Source organism: Chionomys nivalis, chromosome X, assembly GCF_950005125.1.
Source record: "Chionomys nivalis chromosome X, mChiNiv1.1, whole genome shotgun sequence".
Lineage (NCBI taxonomy): Eukaryota > Metazoa > Chordata > Mammalia > Rodentia > Cricetidae > Chionomys > Chionomys nivalis.
In genome coordinates this window covers 70,222,865-70,249,831 of record NC_080112.1, presented here as the reverse complement: position 1 = coordinate 70,249,831, position 26,967 = coordinate 70,222,865, and the positions used below count along the sequence as shown (strand labels likewise).

The 26,967-nt window shown below is 39.7% G+C and overlaps 1 protein-coding gene across 3 annotated transcripts in view; it reads right to left on the bottom strand.

The window, feature by feature from the left end:
* The window catches only part of Taf1 (TATA-box binding protein associated factor 1), a 68,796-nt gene that overhangs the window by 27,009 nt on the left and 14,820 nt on the right, over nucleotides 1-26,967 (bottom strand). For all 3 annotated transcript variants that reach the window (XM_057759127.1, XM_057759129.1, XM_057759128.1), the window contains exons 10-28: nucleotides 26,712-26,839; nucleotides 26,511-26,618; nucleotides 26,242-26,415; nucleotides 25,247-25,420; nucleotides 24,371-24,475; nucleotides 17,673-17,873; nucleotides 17,394-17,535; nucleotides 16,912-17,042; nucleotides 15,375-15,455; nucleotides 13,751-13,900; nucleotides 13,474-13,593; nucleotides 13,054-13,229; nucleotides 11,341-11,519; nucleotides 9,375-9,588; nucleotides 8,685-8,850; nucleotides 5,703-5,914; nucleotides 3,013-3,121; nucleotides 2,016-2,114; nucleotides 860-1,037 (exon numbers count right to left, since the gene is read on the bottom strand). In XM_057759127.1, coding sequence (XP_057615110.1) covers nucleotides 860-1,037; nucleotides 2,016-2,114; nucleotides 3,013-3,121; nucleotides 5,703-5,914; nucleotides 8,685-8,850; nucleotides 9,375-9,588; nucleotides 11,341-11,519; nucleotides 13,054-13,229; nucleotides 13,474-13,593; nucleotides 13,751-13,900; nucleotides 15,375-15,455; nucleotides 16,912-17,042; nucleotides 17,394-17,535; nucleotides 17,673-17,873; nucleotides 24,371-24,475; nucleotides 25,247-25,420; nucleotides 26,242-26,415; nucleotides 26,511-26,618; nucleotides 26,712-26,839 — 2,847 coding nt within the window. The remainder of the gene's footprint in view (nucleotides 1-859; nucleotides 1,038-2,015; nucleotides 2,115-3,012; nucleotides 3,122-5,702; nucleotides 5,915-8,684; nucleotides 8,851-9,374; nucleotides 9,589-11,340; nucleotides 11,520-13,053; nucleotides 13,230-13,473; nucleotides 13,594-13,750; nucleotides 13,901-15,374; nucleotides 15,456-16,911; nucleotides 17,043-17,393; nucleotides 17,536-17,672; nucleotides 17,874-24,370; nucleotides 24,476-25,246; nucleotides 25,421-26,241; nucleotides 26,416-26,510; nucleotides 26,619-26,711; nucleotides 26,840-26,967) is intronic.

Genomic DNA, 26,967 nt, shown 5'->3' with positions numbered 1-26,967 from the left:
ATAAATAAGTCATGGCAAGTGAGTTGTATTGACAATTTTCAAGAGTCAGTTCTTGCTGAGCAGCAGCAGTGCACACCTTTAATTCCAGCACTCCGGAGGCAGACGCAGGCAGTGGATCTCTGTGAGTTCAAGGCCAGCCTGGTCTACAGGGCAAGTTCCAGGACAGCCAGGGCTACACAGAGAAATCTTATCTCAAAAAACTGAAAAAATATTCTTGTTCCTTCAATATGCAAAAAGTTGAATTTACATACCCATCACAAAAAGAAAATTAGACTGAAATGAAAAAAAATGAATTAATGCAAACTGATTTCTTCCTCCTAATTTTTGCTTTTTTTTAAAATGACAAAATGGGTATCTAGACCCTGTAACAAAAATGCAGACTGAGTTAAAACACACAAAACAAATATGGCTATAAGACTATTCTTTGTAGAGTGCACTCACACCACTACCTCTCCAACTTACCTAGGTTTACTTTTCTGCCTCACTATTCACCCTAACTGCTTCAACACAGACTTCAAATTCACCAGAGAATATATTAAAAATTAATAGTAGGAAGCTGGGTATGGTAGAACATGGCTTTAAATACTGGCACTCACTTGGGAGGCAGAGGCCAAAGTATTTCTGTGATTGAGGCCAGTCTGGTCTACATAGTGAGACCATGTCTAAAATAAAAAAGGATTATATAATGCAACTAAAAAGAGGTAATACTTACTATATGACTGAAATGTACACTGCCTGATGTTCATACCCAAAAATGCACATTAGTCTTTTCATTCATTCTAATCTAATGAATTTAGAATCAGCAAGAGATAAGAATCTGAAAGGTGACCTTTGCAGTCAAAGAACAAGGGACTATTACCATTATAGGTTGCACTATTTTTCACAATTAGTTCCAAATGCTCTCTGAATTCTTCCCGAGATGGATAGAGGCGTTTGCGCACGTTTTCACGGAGTGTCTGTAGATCCATCGGCCGAGTGATGATTTTATAGTAGTCCTTTACAACCTTTGCATTAACTGGCGTATGGAAAGGGTATGTCTGTGGAAACAAGAGCCAGCACCATTTGTGAGCAAAGAACACTGACAGAGCCAATTACAACTTACTGGTTTATTAACTCTCAAATGAATTTTTCAGATGTAGTAAATCTGTTTTTGCATTAAGTTATTTTTTTTTTTTGAGACAGAGTTTCTTTGTGTAGCCTTGGCTATCCTAACTCTGTTGACCAGGCAGGCCTCAAACTCGCACATAGTCCTCTACAAGAGCAGTATGTATTTTTAACCACTGAGCTGTCTTTCTAGCGCCATATATGCTAGACACTTATGGAATGCAAAATTCTTATAATAAGACATATAAGTGGTGGCACACACCTTTAATTCCAGCACTCGGGAGGCAGAGGCAGGCGGATCTCTGTGAGTTCGAGGCCAGCCTGGTCTACAAGAGCTAGTTCCAGGACAGTCTCCTACAGAGAGACCCTGTCTGGAAAAAAACAAAACAAAACAAAACAAGACATACAATTTTGAAGCTGGAGAGATGGTTCAGTGGTTATAATAGTATATTATGCTCTTCCAGAGGACCTGAGTTTGGTTCTCAATTCCTATGTCTGGGGACTCACAACCTCTATAATTTTGGTTCCAGGTTATTCAATGCCTCAGACCTCTAAGGGAACTTGCATATGCATACATAGACATACATGTATACACATAATTTTAAAAAATTATTCTTGCTATTTTAATACTCAGAAAGTTGAATTCACATACCCATCACAAAAAGAAACGTTGCATTGAAACCAGAAAAAAATTAGCTTTATATCCTCTAATAACTCATGTGTCCTTTTGCCTACATTCTGTCCTTCATTACCTAATATTGCATTAAACGATTTAAAAATAGACAAACACCCAAAGAATTAGGGGTTTCAGATATACAGGTATATGCACTAGGGCCATCTACCTGAAGTAACAGAAAAAACAAAGGGTCTTGGTTTTCCTATTCTATACAGATCTAATGTAAAGAACTCACATTTGGAAGATCTCTCATATCATTGATAATAGACTCCAAGATAGATGACAGTGTTACCATAGGGTCTGTCCGGCGCCGATGGATGGATTTATGAGGTCTCTAAAACAAAACAAAAACAAGAAACCAGAATGCTTTAGATAAACCAAAAAAACCCAAATATTTTTCAAATATACTGATACATTTTAGAAAACTTCAATAAAGCGAGACTTGGAGGGCTTCAGCCTTAATCCCAACAATTAGGAAGCTAAGGTAGGAGGAGTGCTAAAAATTCAAAGCCAGCCTAGAGTATATAGTAAGTTCTAGACCAACCTGGACTAGAGAGAAATTCAATCTTAAAAGCAAAGTTTGGAGCAGGGACAAGCTGAAGAGATGGCTCAGTGGTTAAGGACCTTTGCTGCTTTTGCAGAGGACCTAGGTTCAGATCCTAGCACCCACATAGTGACTTACAACTAAAACCACAGTGCATTCTCTTCTGGGCTCTGCTGGCACCAGGCATATACATAGTGCACTTATATACATGTAGGAAAAAAACTTGCACATCAAAGAGGGGCAGGGCAATGAGGTGGCTCAGTGGGTAATGGCACTTGCCATACAAGATAGTGACCATAACTTGATCCCCAGGCTCCATGTAAGAGAGAACTAATTTCACAAGTTTTCTGAATTCCATGTTTGCATCATAGTGCATACACAGATGAATACATACATAATAAACAAACAAAAATAAATAAATTTTAAATCTGGATAGTTGGAAGGCAGAGGCAGGCAGATCTTTGAGTTCAAGACCAGCCTGATCTACAGAATGAGTTCCAAAAAAAACCCGGGGTTACACAGAGAAACCCTGTCTCAAAAACCCAAAATAATAAATAAATTTTAATAAGTCATTTAATGAACAATGTACATAATTCTCAAGGAACAGACATAAGGAATATCTGACACAGAGTCATGTCCCAGAAAGCTGGGGGAATCCATCTGATATGAAGACAATGCAGATACTCACATTCAAATAGTCACAGTGAACAGTGGTTCCAACCCGACGTTTTTTCTTGGGAGGAAGTTGTTGTTTAGGAAACTTCAGGACCAGAGATTTTCTGCGAACCTCATCGGCACTGCAATCAGTAACATTGTATTATTTATAGTTTCCCGAAATGGGATAAAGAGATGGTTTAATAAAAGGAGCCTGGACACCTCAGAGAAATGGTCAATTCTAAGTCTGAGACAAGGAAAGCTTTCAACATCTTGTACCAGAATGCAAATGATTTCTCAAAGATTTACAGGATCATTTCAAAACCACAGACCTGAAGGGCCTGAGAGATGGCTCCAGCAGTTAAGAGTGTTAACGGCTCTTTCAAAGAACCTGAGTTTAATTCCTAAAACCTATTTGGCAGCACTCATAACGATCTGTTAATTTTAATTACAGGGGATCTAACTCTCTCTTCTGGTCTCTGTGAACACCAGGCATTTGTCTGCATGTATGCTCACACATACATGCAGGCAAAATATTCATAAAATGAAAATATTTTAAAAACCACCATAAGATCTGGCTTAAATAAGTCAAATTGGGGGAAAATGCATTAAATTTATATGGGAAGAATTTCAGAATTCACAGTAATATATTAAAATAGATATGATGAAGTTTTCCTTATCAAAAATACCAGTTAAAATAGAGAAATTCTAGAATTAGAAAAACCACCACTTTATAAGAACCAATTAAATAATTTGGCAATGATCATTAATAGCTCTAAAAGGAGTGAAACTGTTGTGCTTGTTGATGTGGTAAATACATAATACCAACTAGATAGTATATTAAACGTCTAGTCAAAAATATTTAATGTGAGTCTAATCAGTAGAAAACAAAATGGGTTATTCCTCCCTTGGAGTCTCTCATAATCTTGAGCATTTTCATTTTTTAAAATAAATCTTTGTTCTACTTAAAATAAAATCTAAAAGTGGGGTATTTTGTGAGACAATTATTCTTTATGCTGCTAAAAAATTAATGTCATAAAAGTACAAAAATAAGTAGGACAGTTTTAGATTTTGACAGACTCAAAATACACTTATGTCTAAACTGGGATTGTATCCATAATTAGAAAATGAGCCAAAGGACAATGAGATGACTTGGGTAATTTGAATAAAAATGCCTGAGCATTGCAAATTAATAAATTAGTGCTATTTCTTAGTTATGATAATAGTACCATGTCTTACAACCCAATTCTTAGAAGATGTGTGTTTGCAGTGAACTGTCATGATATCTGCAATTTACTTCTCAATGGTTCAGATTACAAACATTTGAGGTATACAAAGAAAGATTAGGCAAATGTGGCAAAAGGTGAACAGGTGCATTTAGAATACTTTAATTGTGAACTTTCAACTATTCAATAGGTTTCTAACTTGTTTAGCTGTTTTTGTTTTTTTGAGACAGGGTTTTTCTGTGTAGCCCTGGCTATCCTGGAACTCGCTTTGTAGAGCCAGTCTGGCCTGGAACTTAGAGATTCACCTATTTCTCTGCGTCAAAGTGCTGGGATTAAAGTTGTGCACCACCGCCACCTGGATGAGTTTATAATTTTTAAAATGAGAATTTTTTTTTCCGAGACAGGGTTACTCTGTGTAACAGTCCTGGCTGTCCTGGAACTCTGCAGTCACTCTATAGACCAGGCTGGCCTCAAACTCACTAAGCTCCACCTGCCTCTGCCTCCCAAATGCTGGGATTAAAGGCGTGCACCACCACCACCTGGATCAATTTATAATTTTTAAAATGGGATTTTTTTTTTTTTCCGAGACAGGGTTACTCTGTGTAACAGTCCTGGCTGTCCTGGAACTCTGCAGTCACTCTATAGACTAGTCTGGCCTCAAACTCACTAAGCTCCACCTGCCTCTGCCTCCCAAATGCTGGGATTAAAGGCATGCACCACCACCGTCCGGCTTAAAATGGAAAAAATTTTTAACATCTCCATTTTTATCTATTAAATTCTCTAACGGCAAGATTGGGCATAAGCAGAGTCTGCTCTTTATAGTCTCTCATTTTATATTAACTACCCACATGCCAGGTGTGGCACTCCAAACCTGTAATCCTAGCTACATGGGAGGCTGAGAAAGAAAAATTGTAAACTTGAGGCCAACCTGGGTAATTTAACAAAACTTTCAAAAATTTGTGCAAAGGTTTGAGGACATATGGCTCAGAGACACAACACTTGCTCACTGTGCCTACCAGTACCACACACACACACACACAAACCAACAAAACAAGCAAAACAAAACAGAAGAAAGACACTACTGTGGTAAGGGTATTTATGTAAATACTAAGACTTAGCCAGGCTTGGCAGTGCACGCCTTTAATTCCAGCACTTAGGAGGCAGAGACAGGCGAATCTCAGAAATTGAGGCCAGCCTGGTCTATAGAGTTAGTTCCAGAACGGCTAGGGCTATGTAGAGACTCTGTATAAAAATTAACTCCCTTGGCCCTCCACAAATACTTAAGACTCAAAGCACAGCATGTATAAAAAGGAAAGCAGTAAGCCCTAATGATCACTGCAGTTTTGATTACTGTCAAAAATTACTAATTATAATCCAAAATTTCTGCAACACTTAGTTCCACTTCAGAGAACAATCACATCACATTTACCTCTGCCGACCATCATCATCAACCTTCAACCGATCTCTGCTATAGCACTCCCTGCCTGCTATCCCTTACCTCTCAATTAGCTGTTTCCCCAAAACGATCTTGGTCCCTTCAACCTTGATAAGTTCTTCATTATCATTATGAATGACTGTCTTTTCTAGCTCTTCCTCCTGTTCCTCTGTCATGGCAACAGGATTAGAAGGTGGAGCATTTGTTTGATAATAAAGGGGGCAGAATTTGTTTGTCCTCATGTGCCCGATGGCACCACATGCTCCACATTTCAGCTGCAACAGAAAAAAATAAAAACAAAAAAACCCACAACACGTTAGAGGTAAACAGGTTGAACCATGTCAAAAGTAGAAAGGAATGTATATGAAACTGGAAAGAAACAATGGTAGACATCATTTTATAGAAAACTGGTTTGGAAAGAGCTATTAAGTAGCAAAACCAAACCCAGATATGCTGTATCCAAGTTCACAGTTGCTTCCATTGAAGCAGTTACCTTATCTTATGGTGTACATTACATAGTAATACATGGAATCTTTAACCTAAGTGATGCAAAACAACCTGGACAGGGTTCTCTGTAGCTCTGGAGCTTGTCCTGGAACTTGTAGACCAGGTTGGTCTCAAACTCACAGAGATCCACCTGCCTCTGCCTCCTGAGTGCTGGGATTAAAAGCGTGTGTCACCACTGCCTGGCTAGTCTTTTTCTAATTTCTTTTAAAGACTTTTTGGGTTATGTGTATCGGTGTGTATAGGTATCTGTGCAACTGCGAGCAATTACAATGAAGAGATTGTTTCGTGTCTCAGAAGAGACTCTGGACTTTTAAAGCGTGTTGAGGCTGAAAAGCTATGGGGACTTTCAAAGTTGAAGTACATGTATTTTGCACTATGATGCAGCTCCTAGCCTATGAGTGGCAGGGGCTGGAATGCGGTGGTTGTATGAGAACGTTCCCCATACGCTCATGTGCTTGAATACTTGGTCTCCACTTGGTAGAACTCTTTGGGGAGGATTAGGAAGTGCAGCCGTGTTGGAGGAGGTGTGCACTAGTAGTGGGTCTTGAGTTCTCAAAAGACCTGTGCCAGTCCCACTGCCTCTGCTTGCGGATCAAGATGTGAGCTCTCAGCTGTTCCTCACACCACACCCTTGCTCGCTACCATGGACTCTAATCCTCTGCAACTGTAAGGTCAGTTAGGCACTTTCTCTTATAAACTGTCTTGATTACGGTGTCTTGGCACGGCAACAGAAAAGTAACTAAAACATGCTCCCTTGCATGTGGCCTCAAGGGGTGCTGATGGATGCAAGGAGTGGAACATTAACTGAAGTAGGATCCCGCTATGACTCCCGCTATGCAGCTAGGAGGAAGTCACCATCTATGCTGGGGGATGATTTAGTGATGTGGCTGTTTTACACACAGTCTTGTTACTAACCCTTCATCCATGCTCCCGTAAGTAAGCCCAGTAAATCCACTGACTGCCCCAGCTAGACTTGGATGGAATGGTAACTTTGGACTATAACTTGTGTGTATCTTTCAAGAACACTTCGTGCAGCCCAAATCATCATCTCTGTATCTTCGAGGGGAAGGTATTACAGAACACCAAATTCTACCAGATTAAGTAATAAGTGAATACATGACTAAAAGCAAAAGGTCTGGATATAAGATCATGTGATCTGTTGGTAGAATGTGCTGGATGCCAGTTTGAGCAGCTTTCCATTGAAGCTGTTCCACTAGAAAGCTGCTCTCTCAGGAGAAATTCCTGCCTTCAAACCCCTGTCTATAAGAGCACAGCTATCACAGCTTCTTTCCAGAGAGGCAGACTGCTGCTTGGAGATTATAGCACAGATGTTTGTCTCCTAGGAGCACTTGTGCACTTCTATTCTTCCAGCAATGGTCAGAAAAGAAAATCCAACCTTTCAAAAGTTTTTTCTTTCATATATACCTTGTCTAATATGTAGTAGATATCAAATAAATATTTATGAAGTGAATTACTAGACAATAAAAGATAAGGAGTAAATAGATAAATGTATAAATGCTTTAATGAAAAAGAAAAGACCTTTTGGATACGTGTATCGGTGTGTACACAGGTATATGTGCAACTGTGTGTACAAGCACCTACCAGAAGGGAGGTGTTAGATCCCTTGAAGCTGGAGCTACAAGTGCTTTTGAACCATCCAATATAAAGTGTTAAGATCTGAACCCCAGGCCTCTGATACAGTAAGCACTCTTAACCACTGAGCCACCTGTCCAGCTCCTCCTTTAAAAAGCTACCATTTTAAAAAAGCATTATAAGGTTAGGGAAGTAGCTCAGCAGTAAACCTATCAGGTCCTGGGTTTGATGCCCAATAACAAAGGTAAATGAATATAAATAAAATGTACCAAACCTACCCAAGTCCTAGAGGAAAGTGAGATATAGAGAGATAAAGAGAGAGAGAGAGAGAGAGAGAGAGAGAGAGAGAGAGAGAGAGAGAGAAAATGTGAGTGAGTGAGTTTTCTTTCTGAGGGCCTCGTGTAGCCCAGGGGAGCCTGAATTCACTAAGTAGATTTGTTTCTGATACTCCTGCTTCAGCTTCCCTGGTATTGGAATTGCAGGTGTTGTTAGAAATAATATAACCTAGTGTTCTACAATATGCTTCCATTTCCAATAACTAAAGATGACAAAAACTGAGGGAAAAGTTATGCTACCTTCCTTTGCTTTGTTAGTGGTGATCATATCATTAAACATTTTTTTCTTTTTCTTTTCAAGGCAGGGTCTCTATGTGTTTCAAGCTCACAATCCTGAGGTAGCCTATCAAGTACTAGAATTACACTGTGTCTGACAACACTTAGCTATTGTATACTTGCTTTTTTTAAAAAAATTTTTCTTTTAGATTTATTTATTTATTATGTATACAACATTCCTTCCATGTATGTCTGCAGGCCAGAAGAGGGCACCAGATCTCATTATAGATGGCTGTGAGCCACCATGTGGTTGCTGGGAATTGAACTCAGGACCTCTGGAGGAGTAGTCAGTGCTCTTAACCTCTAAGCCATCTCTCCAGCCCTGTATACTTACTTTTAGGTCAGGGCGCTCCTTCATTTTTTTGGGCTTTTTCTCAGGAGGGCCCTTTAGCTTCTCCTTTTCCTGGTTTCGTTTAAGTCTTCTCAATTGCTCTTGAATCCTCCGCCGTTCTTTTCGCATCTCTTCTCTATGTTGCTCATCAAAAAGGGCAAATTTTCGACTGAATAACAAGAGAAAAAAATACAACAGGACCATAAGCAACCTAAATCAAGATGATTACCCTGAAAGCCACCATCATAAAAAATATAAGTAATTCATCCAGGCGGAAATGAAATAAACTGCCTGCTATCTTCATGTTCCTTGATAGTCAGTCTTCCACATGTATAAAATAACATCTCTCAGTCTAAGTCCTAAATGATCATTAAGATTTTGCTTTTAACTTTTGAGACAATGTTTTACAGCCCAGACTGTCTAGAACCCACGTTCCTTCTGCTGAATCCTCCCAAGTACTGGTTTTACAGGAATGATTTTTGCAAAGGCAAATCACCATACTCCAAACATAGCAAGCTAGTTATTTTCTCAGTGATTTAGCTCTGTTTAAATCCAAGATCTAAAGGCAAGAAGGTTCTAAACAACAGCAGATTTCCAGGGATAACAATATATATTCCTATCACTACAACTCATACATATACGTTGTTTCCATTATTTTTCCTGCCACACTCAAAAGTGGCACATCAAACTCACATGAATTCCTCATCTTTTGTGGTACGTATGCGCACATAAGCATCAATAACAGCTGGTTTTCGGACTGTCTCACAACGAACATACTCCTTCCCCTCTTCATCTCGAAATGTTCTATAAATCTTGAGACAGCGGCCAGTGGCAGAAGAGTTAAGGCTAGTCACCGAAGCTGTGTCATCATCTCTGTGATTATTTCCTGTGGCTGCTGAGCCTGCTGCTGCAAGATAGAAAACAATTTCCAAACATTCCCTCTAAAATCCAAATTGCTACTTTTTTGGAGTTGGAGACATTCAACATACCACAAAACCCTAGTTCTATTAAAAGTTGTTAATAGCTACAAGACCACCCTGATTTGCCCTTTCCTGACTTCTTTTAACCACTGCCAATTTCCATTTTTATAAATACAAACATTCTAGAAATACCTCAAAGTATTATGTTTGCTATTGGAGACCGAGAAGCAATAGTTATACTTTTATTCCTTTGAATAGCAAAGTGACAGAAAATTCTTAGCAGCAAACAGTTGATGAAAACATCTAAGCAAGGACTCGGGAGGAATAAATAAGCCCAGCGCATGCTTTTTAAATTTTAATATAAATAGGAAACATCTGGGGATCTTGTAAAAATGTAGACAGGTGGTGCACACCTTTAATCCCAGCACTCGGGAGGCAGAGGCAGGCAGATCTTTGTGAGTTCGAGGCCAGCCTGGTCTACAAGAGCTAGTTCCAGGACAGGCTCCAAAGGTACAGAGAAACCCTGTCTCGAAAAACAAACAAAAAAAAAAGGCCAGGTGGTGGTGGCGCACGCCTTTAATCCCAGCACTCGGGAGGCAGAGGCAGGCGGATCTTTGGGAGTTCGAGGTCAGCCTAGTCTACAAGAGCTAGTTCCGGGATGGGCACCAAAGCTACGGAGAAACCCTGTCTCGAAAAACCAAAAAAAAAAAAAAAAAAAAAGTAGACTAAACTCAGCAGGTATGGAGAGATGATTCAAGATGATTTGACCTTTGGCGCATGCCTTTAATCCCAGTACACAGGAGGCAGAGGTAGACAGATCTCTGTGAATTCAAGGCCAGCTGGTCTACAGAGCAAGTTCCAGGACAGCTAGAGCTACAGAGACATAGTCTCAAAAACAAGCAAACAAACAAAACAAACACAAAAAGCCATATATCTTTACAAAGAGCCAGAAAAACAAAATTATACAAAACTTTACAGAGATGGGCAAACAAAGGTAAGACTAGTATGAATGAAAATGGTCACGTTAATCTTCATCCTCAGACTTTATCCTCTCAGTAACAACATCCACTGCCTGCTTGATATCTGTTACCAGAGGAATCATAGGGACCTTGTTATCCATTATCTTCAGTCTGCAATTATTTGATGATTTTTTAGCACTTTTTGGATCTAAGCTTCCTTTAAGAATCTTCTGAAAGCCATGAATCTTCTCAGAAAATTGCCTATCTACATAGGATTTTAAATATAAATTCAGAAACTTCAAAGACAACCTGGCAAATTCATCTAGAAACTCTCCATTTTATTTATTTATTTACTTACTTGTATATGTATGTATGCATGGTTTATTTTGAAGACAGGGTCTCACTATGTAGCCCAGGTAGGCCTTCAAATCAAGAGCCTCTGCCTCACTCTCCAAGTGTTGGGATTACAGGTATGCGCCACCACACCAAGCCAGATACTTCCTGTATTTTTTAAAACTGTTACTCTGGAGGATGAGTTCCCAGAAAGCTGATAGCACTGGTAGCCCTGGCATGGCCAGGTACCTAGACTCAGAAAGAGGAAGCAGTCGGCTGGCAGCACCTCTTCAAAATTTTTTCCTCACAGATAGGAGTCCAGTTTGAAGAAATCTTTCTATACCTCATCTACAGGTTTCTCTACACTCATTTTTTACTTTGTCTCTGGCTTGGACTCAAGCTCCATTTTTGATCCCTTTTTTTTACTTGTCTGAGAAACCTCCTCACCCAGTAGCATCCGTTGTAGTTCCTTCCGCTCCTGCTCCTCCCGTTCACGAGACAGCTGAGAGCTCGTTTTCTTGTTTTGCAGCATGTTCTCAATGTTCTTTCCCATTTCTTCAAAGTCACTGTCTTCAGCTGAGCTGCTGTCTGTGTCAGTTGATAAGACTTCAGTTGATGACAAAACCCTAGCAAGAGAAGAAAAAGTTAAAGAGCAGGGGGAATATAAGTGTAGAAAGAAGTAGGACTGGAGAAATAGAAAATTGAGAAATCAACCTTAAAAAGATATACTCAGAATCCATAAAGCCATGAAACCCATAACAGAAAAACTACATCTCCCTAGACAATTCACAGATTTGCAAAATTGCAGTAATTCTTTCAGAATAACTGGGGGAAAAAAGCTAAGAAGGTAGCACACACAGGATTTTTTTGTTTGTTTTTCAAAACAGCATTTCTCTGCAGCTTTGGGGCAGGATTTCATCCATCCATCCATCCATCCATCCATCCATCCATCCATCCATCCATCTATCTATCCATCCACATCCATCCATCCAACCATCCACCCACCCACCCACCCACCCATCATCTATCGGCTTTTCAAGATAGGGCATCTCTGTGTAACAGTCCTAGCTGTCCTGGAACTAGCTCTTGTAGACCAGGCTGGCCTTGAACTCACACAGATCCACCTACCTCTGCTTCCCGAGTGTGGGATTAAAGACATGTGCCACCACACAGGCCAGTTTTTAAAAATTTTCTTAAAAGAGACTGTTTGCTCTCTCCACCCCCCACTCCAGATATGCATTGAATTGTTTATCCTTCTTGCCTCAGCCTTCCAAGTCCTGCTCAGAGCTCTCCAGTACACTACAACATTTAGATTCATGGATCTTTTCCTATCACATTGCTATTACTTCATAACTAAGTCATTAGAGGGAAAAAAATAAACCCACTATCACACTTAAAACTTCCAGGCCTAAGCAAAGTAGGCTACAAGAACTGCCACTGAACCGAGATCAAGCTTAGCATTTAATGACATCCAAAGCTTTTGCTAAATTACTTTGAAAACAGCAGGTTCAATAGGCATGATGGCACATGCTTATAATCCCAGCACCTAGGAGGCAAAGACTAGAGAACTGCCAAAGGCTTGAAACCAACATGGGCTACATGGCAAGATCCTGTCTCAAAAAATAGCTTTAAAAAAGTTGTGTGTGGTGGTACATCCCTTTAATCCCAGCACTCAGGAGGCAAAAATGTAGGTTCAGGCCAACTGGGTCTCCATAGTGAGTTCCAGGTCAGCTAGAATTACATAGTGAAACCTTGTCTTAAAAAAACAGGAACAGATACTCTGGCAATATTATTATAGATAGTGCCTGGTATTTCAAATACCCAACCACCTAGTTGATTTTTTTTCAGGTGATATCATCTTCATTATACAATGATATCTTGTAGAACATGGTAGAGGATACCTGTGGCCCAGAATCTGTTTCCTAAAACAGATACAGGGGGATCATCAAAAGTTCAAGGCCTGCCTATCCTACATAGCAAGTTCCAGATAGCAGGGCTACATAATAAGACCTCATCCCAAAATTGAAAAATAGTATCTGGGAGCTGGAGAGTTTAGTGATAAAGTATGTGTCTTGCATGTACAAGGCCATTAGTTCAAAACAAAACATGTCCAGGATACTGCTCCTTTCCAGCTTAAACTTTCCACAGTACTGAACATACTTGTTCTGTAGGTCAAAGATACGCTGACATTCCTCTTTGTAACGCTCTTGATGCTCAGCTACAGAAAACCTTGATCCACGGGCAAATTTACTCATAGGCCCCTCTCCAGAGCGAGCCTGTTCTGTTGACATTGTACGGACCACATCAATAACTTCCCAGCGGGACAACTTTTTAATCTATGAGAGAAACGCAGAACTATATATATGCATATATAACTCATTTAGCAATGTAAAAGGACAAACATTATTAGAAACACAGATAAGAAAAAAAAACTAAAAAAGTTTAGAAAAGTTTAGGTAAAGTATTTAGGACCTATCATGATCTATATCATATTAAAAACCCAGTTAGTTCTTTACACCTTCCTACCTTTCTATCTGTATACAATGCCTCTTACTTAGAGTTTTCTTCTTCTACACCCACCTCTTCCTCAGGCACACCAAATTTACGAAGAAGTTGTTTGGCATTTTTCAGAGACAGGCGACGAAGGTCTGCATCTGTTCCTGTGACTGTCTTTTTCACTGGCTGAGGCTCCTTATCATCCTGTCTCAAACAAAAACAAGTGAAAATCTGAGCTGAATTCCTAACAGTAAGCATCTATGCCATTCTGGCAAATGAACCATTTCCATGTCCTCTATTTATGTCTACTGTAAACCTCATTCCTTCCTCTTTTGATTTCTAGAAATCTAAAGACTCTCACCTTCTGCTGAGTTGGTTTGTTTGGAATCTTCACATAGGAGAATCCTTCACCACAGCCTGTGGGATCTGCTACTCCAGTCACCTCCAGGAGACATTTACCCTTCATGGCAGCAATGAAAGCTCTTGTAGTATTCCAAGGAGCAGTACGAACCTAAGATAAAGAAAAGGATTCTCAGGGTTAGAAACATTGTTCCACATCTAACCACTACCTAAAAGGGTAGAATAATTTCTCTGAACATTTTCATGCTCTCTCTCTCTCTCTCTCTCTCTCTCTCTCTCTCTCTCTCTCTCTCTCTCTCTCTCTCTCATGTATACAATATTCTGTCTGTGTGTATGCCTGCAGGCCAGAAGAGGGCACCAGACCCCATTACAGATGGTTGTGAGCCACCATGTGGTTGCTGGGAATTGAACTCAGGACCTCTAGGAAGAGAGGCAATGCTCTTAACCTCTGAGCCATCTCTCCAGCCCCTCATGGTTTCTTAAATTATCCAAATATTAAGTTAAATATGGCAATTCAATGTTCAGCTCTCTTCTATGATACTTAAATCACAATGTTTAGAGATTCAGAGTACAATTAGGATAAGGAATATATTTATCAGTAGTGTTCTTCAGTCCATTATCCCTGGGATTTCAGTAGGTAGGGTGGTACCCACATTCATGATGATCAACTCATTTTGTTGTCCAATTTTTTGAATGGCTTTTTTATTCTGATTTTTTTACAGTAGGGTCTCTAGTCCAGGTTGGCTTGGAACTCGCTATGTATCAGAGCATAATCCTGAACATCTGATCCTCCTGTTACCAAAGTGATGCGTGCCATCTCACTAGCCAAAACCTTCTTTTTAAAAGAGATAATGAGAAGCACTGATTTAAAAAAATGAGTGTTATAGGCCATAAAGAAGGCTAAGTAATTAAAAGCATTTGCCATACAATCTTAAGGACTGGAAGTTGGATCCAAGCATTCACATAACAAGCCCTAGCCACAAATGCTTATAACCCCAGGTCTAAGGGATGTGATTCCCCTCTTCTAGACTCTGTAAACAGGCACACACACATTCACAAATAAATAAATCTTCAAAATTTTTCTTTAAGTAAAACTACAGAGCTGGGAGGAGTTTTATTATTATTAAAAAAAGAGAAGCTGGCCAGGTAGTGGTGGCATACACCTTTAATCTCAGCACTCAGGAGGCAGAGGCAGCTGGATTTCTGTGAGTTTAAGGCCAACCTGGTCTATATAGTGAGTTCCAGGATAGCCAGGACAACACAGAGAGAAAAAAAAGAGAGAAACGACTTGCTGCTCTTTCAGAGGACCTGGGTTCAGGTCCCAATGGCCACGTCAGGTAGCTTACAAACAAGCCCCTGTAACTCCACCTACAGATAGATTCAATGCCTCTGGTCCTCCACAGGCATCCACCTACCCTCACTTACTTATTTGCACATGCACATACACACAGACACACATACAACACATACATACAATTAAAGATAAAAAATATAAGTGTTGCTGGGCATGGTGGTATGTGTGCGTACTCTCAATAGTTGAGAAAAAGGTAGGAATATTTAGAGTTTCCAGGCCAGACTGGGTTACAGAGCAAGATTCTGTCACAAAAAAAGTTTGTAAAACCTACTTCATCATCAATCTTCATCTGGAAATCTTCTTCATTTTCTTCTTCAGGAGCAAAAAAGGACTTCTCTCCATAGCCAGCATCCTGAAAGAGGACAATTCTATGTATAAATAAAGTCAACTGAAAAAAACACAGGTTTATTTTTTCTGAAAATAGTTTTACTGAATATCAAATACAAAATATCAAACCATATCAGCATAGAAAATGGATTCTGTAGTTTTAAATGCATGTATTACTGTTGTGCATTCTTGAGCTACTAGAAGATATGCCAAATTCCAAGGAATTTGCTGCCCTAGGGATATAGTTCATTGGCAGAATGCTTGCCTAGCATGTGCAAAGGTCCTGTGTTCACACAAAATGCTTTTTTCTAGAATTAATTTTTTAAAAAAATAATTCATTTTTATTTTATGTGTATTGGTGTTTTGACTGTATGTATGTCTGTGTGAGGGTGTCAGATCCCCTGGAACTGGAGTAACAGTTGTGAACTGCCATGTGGGTAATGGTAATTGAACCCAGGTCCTCTGGAAGAGGAGCCAGTGCTCATAAGCATTCAGGTATCTCTCTAGCCCTCATACAAAAACTTTTCAAGGAACTCATGTGGATGTGTGAATAGCTAGGGCCCATTTATAAAGCAAACTAAACTAAAGAGAGGTTCTAACTATAGACCTTCTCAGCTGGACTTTTTCTGTTCTAGCCTTTGTAGTATTTTAAATGAAAATGGGCAATAAAGGTTTCACAGGGAGTGGCACTATTGAGAGATGTGGCCTTGTTGGAAGAAGTTTGTCACTGGAGGTGAGCTTTGAGGTTTCAAATGGTTAAGCCAGCCCCAGTGTCTTTCTTCCTACAGCCTGTATGTAGAACTTTTGGCTACCTCTTCAGCACCATGTCTGCCTGCATCCTGCCATGCTTCCTGCCAGAATGACAATGGATTAAACCTCTGAACTATAAACAAGTTTTCCTTTATGAGAGTTGCTGTTGTCATGCTGTCTCTTTAAAGCAATAGAAACCCTAATAGGGCTGTAAAGATGGCTCAATGGTTAAAAGACCTTTCTGCTCTTCCAGAGGATCCTGGTTCAATTTCCAGCACCCACATGGCAGTTCACAGCTATCTGTAACTCCAGCTCCAAGGGATCTAACACCCTCACACAGATATACATGCAGTCAAAACACCAATGCATATAAAAAAAATTTTAAAAGAAGACAGTCTTATATACTATACATCTCTAAACCATACTTCCTGCTATCATCTCTGTCTGTCTGGGAATCCAAAAAGACCCTTTCCTATTTGTTTTACAGAAGAGTCACCACCCAAATTAGTGATCTATCATTTTTAAAGAAGGACAATAGGACTTAACTCCCTCACTGAGACTTACATTGACATTAGCTTTCCCTAGAATCCATACACACAGAAAGTACCTCATGCAGTTTAAATTGCTGAATAACTGGTAATAATCTAGTAACTATCATCTCTAGAGTATTCACTTCTATCTCTCTGAAAAGAAATGTAGACATAAGCAGTGCCTAACAAGAAGAGGCTCACCTTTAGTCTCTGCTCTGCAGCTATCATGCTATAATAAGCGCAGCACTGTTCTGGTGATACCATAGCTCTGATCTCCTCTTCCGTTGGTAAACGAAAATCAGACTTCAACACCCACCAGTTTGAATCCATTCCTGGAAAAGATACAGAAAAACTGTTCTGAATTGTAAAGTAACAGCAGAGCAAACTGACACGTTACCAAGTAATGTCTAGACATGACTAGTCAATAAAACCCCGCTGCCAGTTTCCTACATCTCATATGAGACACAAGTACATATGTAAGACATACTCACATGAACACTCCTAGTAACCAACTGCCATCAAATTAGCAAAAAAGCAATCAAAGCCTCCCTCTAGTTACAAGATTTGTACCTTCTTTTGACAGCCACTAATTTCTATTCTATTACCTATGATTTAACTGAAAGTCATATTTCTTTGGGATTATAAGAGTATCACAGAGAAGACAAGTAGTCACAACTGATGACCTGTACGTTTGAAGTCGGCACAGAGCTTTAGCCTCTTCCGGATGCTGCTTTCTGAATGTGAAGGAAAGGCTTTCTTTATATCTTCCATCCTGATCCGCCGTGGCCTATCTTTACTCTTCCAAAAGAGCCGGTAAATAAAAACCTGTCCAGTAAGTCAAATACATTCTTATTACATAAAGAAAGGATAAAAGTCTTCACCAGGTTCCCTTCCCCAACTAAGCCCAGATATGTTTTCATCTTTCTATTACCACATGCATCTTAACCCAATTCCCACCTTACCTGCAGAAAGTCTCGGATGTGTGTATTGGCCCTTTTGGAGTTGGGACCAGGCACTTCAAACAAGGGACACTGCTGGCCCACCACAAAAATGTCCACTAATTCTCGAATAAAGTAACCCTGCCTTGTTCGAATGATCAAGAAATCACTCTCTGGCATCTTATGAAGATAAATTGGAGCACGAAAAAGATTGTTCTCAAATGCCTAATGAAAATAAACCACAAAAGTTATTTACAAAGAAACCCTAGAAAATTCAGCCAACTACTGAAAAAAACTAAAACTATTTATATTCATTAGATCTAAAGTCTATACAATAAAATAAGCAAATGATATGGAATATCAAACAAGATTATTATTATTTTGGTTTTCTGAGACAGGGCTTCTCTGTGTAGCCTTAGTTGTCTTGGAACTCTCTCTGTAGACCAGACTGGTCCTCAACTCAAAGATCTGCCTGTATCTGCCTCCTGAGTGCTGAGATTTAAAAGCCTTTGCCACCTGGCTGAGATTATTTTTTCTACCCACTGTCCTTTAGAACTTAACAGACAAAAAAGAAAGAAAAACTTTAAAAATAGAGCCAGGAGCCGGGTGGTAATGGTGCCCACCTTTAATCCCAGCACTCGGGAGGCAGAGGCAGGCGGATCTCTGTGAGTTCGAGGCCAGCCTGGTCTACAAGAGCTAGTTCCAGAACAGGAACCAAAAGCTACGGAGAAACCCTGTCTCAAAAAAATCCTTAAAAAAAAATAGAGCCAGGAATGGCAGTGAATGCTTGTAATTACAGCATTCAGGAGATTGAAGCAGGAGGATCAGGACAAGTTCAAGGCCAGCCTGAGCAATGGCATGAGATTGACATTCAAAACGAAATGAGTCAGAGCAAGGCATAGTACCATATTCCTTTAATGCCAGCCTTAATTAGAAAAAGTAGGAAGATTAAGAATTTAAGGTCAGCTTGATTACATAGTGAATTTGAAGCTAGTTTGGTTGCATGAGAAACTCCTCCCCACAAAAAGAAAAAAAAAAGTGGGGCTGGAAGATGGTTCAGCAGGCAAAGTGCTTGTTGTAGAAGCATGAGAACCTGAGTTTGGCTCCCCAGTACTCACATAAAAATCAGAGCACAGAGTTATAGGCCTATAATCCTTGTGGTGACAGGGTAAATATAGTAGAGACAAGATCCTAGGAGCCTGCTAGCCAACCAGTCTAGGTAAAACTATGAATTCCAGGATCTATGAGAGATGCTATCTCAAAAAATAAGGCAGTGAATAATAGAGAAAGAACCAATATTGACCTCTGGCTCTGACTTCTACACTTGCATACAATCACACACACATTGGAGGAAAAAGTGTTATAACACATACCTACAATCCTAGTACTTGGAAAGTAGAGGCAAGAGGATCAGGAGTTCAAGGCTATCCTTGGCCACTTAGCAAGTTTGAAGGCAACACAGGTTATGAGAGAGACTTGACTCAAAAAAAAAGAAATGAAAGTAAATGGTTTAGATACAGAAGAAACAGCCTTTTCCAGTCACTGTATGAAGACACACAAGTCAAAGTTTCTAAGCTTAAATTTCCTCAGCTACAAAATGTAGGATACCTAAAATACCTATACTTCATAGGACTGTTATGAAGAGCTTTATAAATTAATATAGTATACACTTCTACCCTACAGTCTCATACACAAGAGGTGAGGACAAAACAATTTAGGGGGGCAAGGTCTTACAGAAGACCAGGGATGTCTCAAAAACAAGGCAATTCTCCTATATCACTTAGATTGTTGAGTACTAGGATTACAGGTATTCTACCATCAGGTCTGGCTTCAGAATATTTTTGAATATGTTAGCTAATTAATTAGAAATAAAAAAAAATGATGGATCAAAGTATTCGAAGAGGACAGAATAAACAAAAACACAAGAGTAGTTGGACAGAAATATTTGAGGTGGAAGTAGAAGCCAGATAGAGATCAACTATTATAAGCTTTGAATCAGTAAAGTATTCCCTACCACCAAAAAAAAAGAGAGCTGGTGAGATGGCTAAGCAGTTAAAGGTACTTGCTGTTCTATTATGAAGTCTGAAGTTCTAATTTTTTTTCTTTTTTTCGAGACATGGTTTCTCTGTAGCTTTGGAGTCTGTCCTAGAACTAGCTCTTGTAGACCAGGCTGGCCTCGAACTCACAGAGATCCATCAGCCTGTCTCTGCCTCCCGAGTGCTGGGATTAAAGGCGTATGCCACCACTGTCCAGCCTGAAGTTCTAATTTTAGCACCCACATCTGACAACTAAGATATACATATAACTTTATATACATGTCATCAGACACACCCTCTTTTGCCTCCACAGGTGAACTCACATGTGCGAACACACAAATAATAAAAATAAATTGTTTAAATATCATAATAATGGGGGTTGGAGATGGCTCGGTGGTTAACAGCACTTGCTGCTCTTCCAGGGGACCCGAGTTCAATTCCCAGCACCAACACGGTAGCTCACAAATGTCTGGAACTCTAGTTCCAGAGGATCTGACACTCTTACACAGATACAACGACACTGCACAGAAAAAATAAAAATAATTTTTTATTTTTTAAATCCTGACAGATGGTGGTGGGACCATGCTTTCATTCCTAGCACTCAAGAGGATCTCTGAGTTCCAGACCAGCCTGGTCTAGAGTGAGTTACAAGACAGCCAGGGCTATATAGTAAAACCCTATCTTGAAAAAAAAAATCAAAGAAACAAAAATCCTACTAATGAAAAAGGAAGACTTTCATCACATTGATGGAGAAATTAAATTCTTTTGTGGGGGAGGAGTAAAGACACAGGGTTTCTCTGTGTAACGGCCCTGGTTGTCCTGGAACTCACTCTGTAGACCAAGCTGGTCTTGAACTCAGAGATCCTCCTGCCTCTGTGTCCTGTGTGCTAGGATTAAAGACGTGTGCCACCACCACCACCCAGTTGAGAAATTAAATCTTTTTTTTAATTGAGACAAAGTTTCTCTGTGCAACAGTCCTAGCTGTCCTAGAACTTGCTTTGTAGACCAAGCAGGCCTTGAACTCACAGAGATCTGCCTGCTTCTGCCTCCCGAGTGCTGGAATTAAAGGCTTGTGCCACCACTGCCTAGCTGAGTAATTAAGTTCTAAATGTTCACTATAGTAAGAATTACAGAAGATAGTAAACAATTTTTTAAAAATTTAGTTACATTTTTAATGTAGTGTATGTGTAAACAGGTGGACATATATGTGTTATGAAGTAAATATGAAGTAAAAGACAACTTGCATGTAAATTCTGGTGTGTCATGGTGCTTTATCACAGCAATAGAAATCCTCAGACAGAAAAATTGGTACCAGGATCATGAATATTGCTGTGATATATCTGACTGTGTTTTTGGAGGATCTTAAAAGGAGTCTGGAATGTTGGAATGAAAAAGCCATTGAGTGCTCAGAGTTTAATCATCTGTTCTATGAAAACTTCTAAGATAATGCTGAGAACAGTGCAGTTGATGGAAATATGGCTTATGAAGTTTTAGATGGAAGTTTGAGAGTTCCTCAAAGACTACTAGAACCACAAAAGTGAAATATCCTACTCTGACCTCTGCATGCACATTTATCCACACACTCATGTGAATGTGATCTCTCTCTCTCTCTCTCTCTCTCTCCCTCTCTCTCTCTGTCTCTCTATCTCACACACACACACAGAGACACACAAACATGCACTACAAAAAATTGGGCATGGTGGTACACAACTACAATTCCAACACTTGGGAAGTGGTGGAAGAGGAGATCAAGACCAGTTTGTACTACATATGAATCCTATATCAAAGAAAAAAAACCCAAAACCTAGAGCCATTGAGATGTCTTGGCAGGTAAGAATGTTAGCCATCAAACTTAAACCTGACTCCTGCAATTGCCCTTCAACCTCCCTAACACACACACACACACACACACACACACACACACACAGTGTAAAAAAGAAACTATAAAAGTAGTCACAAAAGATGGAAGAAGATGGAATGGCTGAAAACCACCACCAAGAAACCTCAAAGAAAGTCACAAGAATAAGAAAGCCAACAATAATCAGAATCTGGTGAGGAGGGCTAAGGGTGTGGCTCAGTTTACCAGACTGGACACAGACTTGCATACACAAGGCCCTGGCACTACCTCTAGCACTACCTGCCCCACAAACCTAGAAGGAAATGATTCTTTTAAAAAACTTTGCAGGTGTAGAGAAGTTAGCAAGAGTGACAGTGGAATAAATAAAGATATAAGAATAAAGGAATGCTTAAGATTGCTATGGACACTGTGCCACACACCTGCAATCCTAGCACTTGGAAGACAGAACCAGGAGGGTTGCTACAATTCAAGGCGAAACTTGTCTATATACCAAATTCCAAGTCACTTCTAGACTACAGATTAAGTCCCTATCTAAAAAAGAAAGAGAGAAAAAAGGAAAAGATCAGCTCGAGAAATGAAATGAGAGAAAAAAAAAAGGTAGGCAGTTCTGGAGATGGGTCCCAAACCATTTGTGGACCTCCATAATTCTTTTGAAAAGCTACTGCCAGCTGGGTGGTGGTGGCAGCACACGCCTTTAATCCCAACACTCAGGAGGCTAAGGCAGGCAGATCTCTGAGAGTTGAGGCCAGCCTGGTCTACAAGAGCCAGTTCCAGGACAGGCTCTAAAGCTACAGAGAAAACCTGTCTTGAAAAAAAAAGAAAAGAATCTAAAAGCTACTGCCAGAGGGAACTCACTAAAACCTTCAGAAGAAAGCATACACACACACAAAAACAAACCCCAGCACTTCCTTCTGGCGAGACTGTAACATTCAAGTACGGTTCAGTATTCACAATGGCCACAATTAATTATCATCAAAATGCACCACTATTTTGCAAACTAGACACAAAGTTAGGGCCTTGAACATATTAGGTAAGTGCTCTACCACTGAGCTTATATTTCTAGTCCCTCAAATATACTATTTTTTTTTTTTTTTTTTTTTTTTAGTTTTTTGAGACAGGGTTTCTCTGTAGCTTTGGAGCCTGTCCTGGAATTAGCTCTTGTAGACCAGGCTGGCCTCGAACTCACAAAGATCCGCCTGCCTCTGCCTCCCGAGTGCTGGGATTAAAGGTGTGCGCCACCACCGCCCGGCTAAATATACTAATTTTAAAACACTCATAACCTACATTAATTCTAGATATACTTCCCAGTGTTTTGGGTTTACTTTATAGTCCAGGCTAGCCTTAAACTTGTGAGCCTCTGGCTTGTGCTTTCCTAGTACAGGAATTGCAAGCTGGCACCACCCACACCCAGCTACCAGAGGGTATTTTTATATTTTTTCTTTATTTCAAAATTTAAAAAATTTTAAAATGATTTATTTAACTTTATTTTATGTGCATTGGTGTAAAGGTGTCAGATCCCGTGGAACTGCATTTTCAGACAGTTGTAAGCTGCCATGTGGGTGTTAGGAATTGAACCCGGGTCCTATGGAAGAGCATCAGTGTTCTTAACTGCTGAGTCTTCTCTCCAGGCCTATTTCAATTTTTTTTTTTGAGACCAGGTATCACTATGTATCTCTGGCTGTCCTAGAACTCACTATGTAGACCAGGCTGACCACAAACTCACAGAGATCCATCACCCTTCTGTTGGAATTAAATGTGTGCATCACCACCACCACTAATGGCCAGTGTATATTTTCAAAAAGCTGTGTTATATTAGTTCATATTTGCAATCGCAGCACTCATAAGGCCCCAAAGTTGTTTTTTTTTGCAATGATAAAGCAAATCAAACAGAAATATTTAATATATTACCTCTTTAGAGCCTTTTTTGAGCTCTTCAGAGATGTATTAATTAATTATTATAAATTTCTGCCTCCTCCCCGCCACTGCCTCCCATTTCCCTCCCCCTCCCTGCCCCAAACTTTGAGGCCAGTTTAGGCTATACAGTAAGTTTCAGGTCAGTCTCTGTTATAGATTAAGATCCTAGCTCAAAAAATACACACACACACAACTCATAAAACAAAAGCATAAATCAAACAATAAAAAATGCTCACTGTTCCATGTTCAGCCTAAAAAAAAAATCTAAGAGAATTATTTTTAAAAAAGTTTGTCTCAAATTTTAAATTATACTAATCTTTTTGTTTTGCTGGTTTATCAGACTCAAACTTACAACATAGTCAAGGATGTCTTTGAACTCCTGATCTTCCTGCCCTCCATGTCCAGTATATTATACTAATCTTTTATGTTTAATTATTTAATCTTTATTTATAAAAGTGTACGTGATTTGCCCTCATCTATGTCTGTGCACCAGATGCATGAAGTGCACAAGGAGGTCAAAAGAGGGTTCAGATTCCCGGGAAGTAGAGTTACAGATCTTTGAGCTGCCATGTAGGTGTCAGAGAATCAAACTAAGTCCTGTGGAAGAGCAACCAGTGTTCTTAGATGCTGAATCATCTTTCCAGATTTTGCCTTTTTTGAGATAGGGTCTTACTACATAGTCCTGGCTGACCTGGAACTCAGTATGTAGACCAGGCTGGTTTCAAATTCTGCTTCCCAAGAGCTGAGAATAAGGGTGTGTACCACCACACCCACCAAACCCAGTGGATTATTCTACCTTATACCTATACACGGACAGTACCTCAATCAACCAAAATTGTCTCTTTCTGAACAAACTTGTTCCTCATCTGTCAATTTCCTTAGGAGAGAATATAAGACAGGAAATAATTCTTCACCTGCAGTAATTGTCCAGGATGAAGAGAACCCAGGAAAGGAGATGTATGGCAATAAACAGTTTCTCCATATTTGCAATCTGGGGCGCCAGGATCTTTTCCAGGTTTCTAGGAGAAACACAGCAAACTAAGTTAGACTCACAGAATAATACCAATAAATGCACATGTAATCTTCCATAAGCATAGCATTTGCCATTAGCAAGACATACCACCCCTTTTTTCCCCAAGACATGTATATGACATAATAGATTTTCACAGATTACCACTACATACCAAATTATAGGTGTATTGATAACAAACATTTCAGGGACTGGAGAGATGGCTTCATGGTTAAGAGCACTTGCTGCTTAACCCAGGCGGTGGTGGCACCAGGAGGCAGAGGAAGGCAGATCTCTGTGAGTTCCAGGCCAGCCTGGTCTACACTGTGAGTTCTAGGACAGGTTCCAAAGCTACACAGAGAAACCTTGTCTTGAAAAACCAAAAAGCCGGGCGGTGGTGGCGCACGCCTTTAATCCCAGCACTTGGGAGGCAGAGGCAGGTGGATCTCTGTGAGTTCGAGACCAGCCTGGTCTACAGAGCTAGTTCCAGGACAGGCTCCAAAGCCACAGAGAAACCCTGTCTCGAAAAAAAAAAAAAAAAAAAAAAAAGAAAAACCAAAAAAAGCACTTGTTGCTCTTACAGAGGACCCAAGTTTGGTTCTTAGCACTCGTGGTAACCATCCAAATTTTCAATTCCAATGAATCCGACATGCTTTTCTGGCACCCTCAGCCACTAGGTACACATATGGTGCACATACATACATGCAGTAAAACACTCATACACATAAAATAAATGTAAAAAAAATTTTTAACACACACACTTCTTTGAGCACAGACTCACCCGTTTATAGTAGTTTTTAATCTTGGTTGCCATGCCAACTTGCATCATTAACGGTCCATTTTCCTCACTGTATTCTGCAAGAATAAGGTCTCCATCTTTGCCTGTGAGGTCCTGAGGGGTGCGCATAAAAAACATCTCTCCACCACCAGAGGCTTGCCTCTCCTGCTCTCTCATCTGTCCAGAATAAAGACAATATAGCCTATTTGCAACAAGAAGATAAACTATACACATTGATATCATTCAATCTGAGAAAATACCAAAACATTCTTTACCATGCCATTTTTTTCTATTTTATTGTGAAAACTTTCAAACATATCACTAAAATTGAAAGAATAATACTCTGAACATTCTTAATCTCACTACTTAAACATTTTCACTATTTATCTGCAAATTTTCTACAGATTTTAGTAAACCAATTTTGAAAGCTGCAATATTTTAGCCTTAAGTATATTCATATTTATTTATTTATTTTCTAAGAATAAAGATATCTTCCTGAATAACCAAAATAAAATTGTATCACACCTGAGAAAATAAACAATTCTCTAATATAATCTAATATCCAGTATAGTCTCCCAATCTGTACTCCAATTATCTTTTTTTTTTTTTTTTTGGTTTTTCTTTTTTTTTTTTTTTTTTTTTTTTTTGGTTTTTCGAGACAGGGTTTCTCTGTGGTTTTGGAGTCTGTCCTGGAACTAGCTCTTGTAGACCAGGCTGGACTTGAACTCACAGAGATCCACCTGCCCCTGCCTCCCAAGTGCTGGGATTAAAGGCGTGCGCCACCACCGCCCGGCTTGGGTTTTTCGAGACAGGGTTTCTCTATGGTTTTGGAGCCTGTCCTGGAACTAGCTCTTGTAGACCAGGCTGGTCTCGAACTCACAGAGATCCGCCTGCCTCTGCCTCCCAAGTACTGGGATTAAAGGCGTACGCCACCACCACCCGGCTTGTACTCCAATTATCTTACAGAACATTTTTTTCTAATCAAGATTCAATTATACCTTTGCCTTCTTTTTGATGTGCTTCAGCAAGGGCTGGACTGAGTGTGGACCTGGCTGCGATAGTGCCCCAAAGGAGTACTTTTTTAGAGGTGGTCGATGGAACTGCCGGAGTTTGATGGGTCCCATATGGGTGGGAAAGAAGGGTTGCCGTAATTCTACTGCTGGAATTGAATGCTAAACAGGAAACAGAAGAGTTAGAGATAAACACTAACTCCTTCCTAGGCAAGATTTACCCACATCCTCCATCAAAACAAAGCAGCTATTTGTACCTGGATAATATTCCCTCCGAAAGTACCTCGAAGACCCTGTTGTTTGGGATAGTAATATTCATCATTGGAGAGATTCCATGGATCTTTCACTTCTGGCTGAGACATGTTCTAATGATAGATCAAATAAGCTCCGGTCAGACAACCCTTTCCTATTATCTTTCTTTGTTCTTCTAAATAACAAGTTCTTTTCTTTCCACAAACCTGTTGTGGTTCTTCCTTGATGACTCCTGTTTTTCCTAAGAGAATTCGACTCTTCTTCAGAGATGATTCTTTCTTATTCTCCTTGGAAGGAGAATTAGAAGTAGCTTCTTCCTTCTCATCGGGGATCTCTGAGAATGTAACCAAAAAACTTTGGAATTGCTATCCCTAAATGCTCATTTTCTTTCTTTCCTCCTCTTCCCTTTCTCCTTTTTTACAACCCTCCCACCTCTTCCCCACCGCTCTATGCAGTACTAAG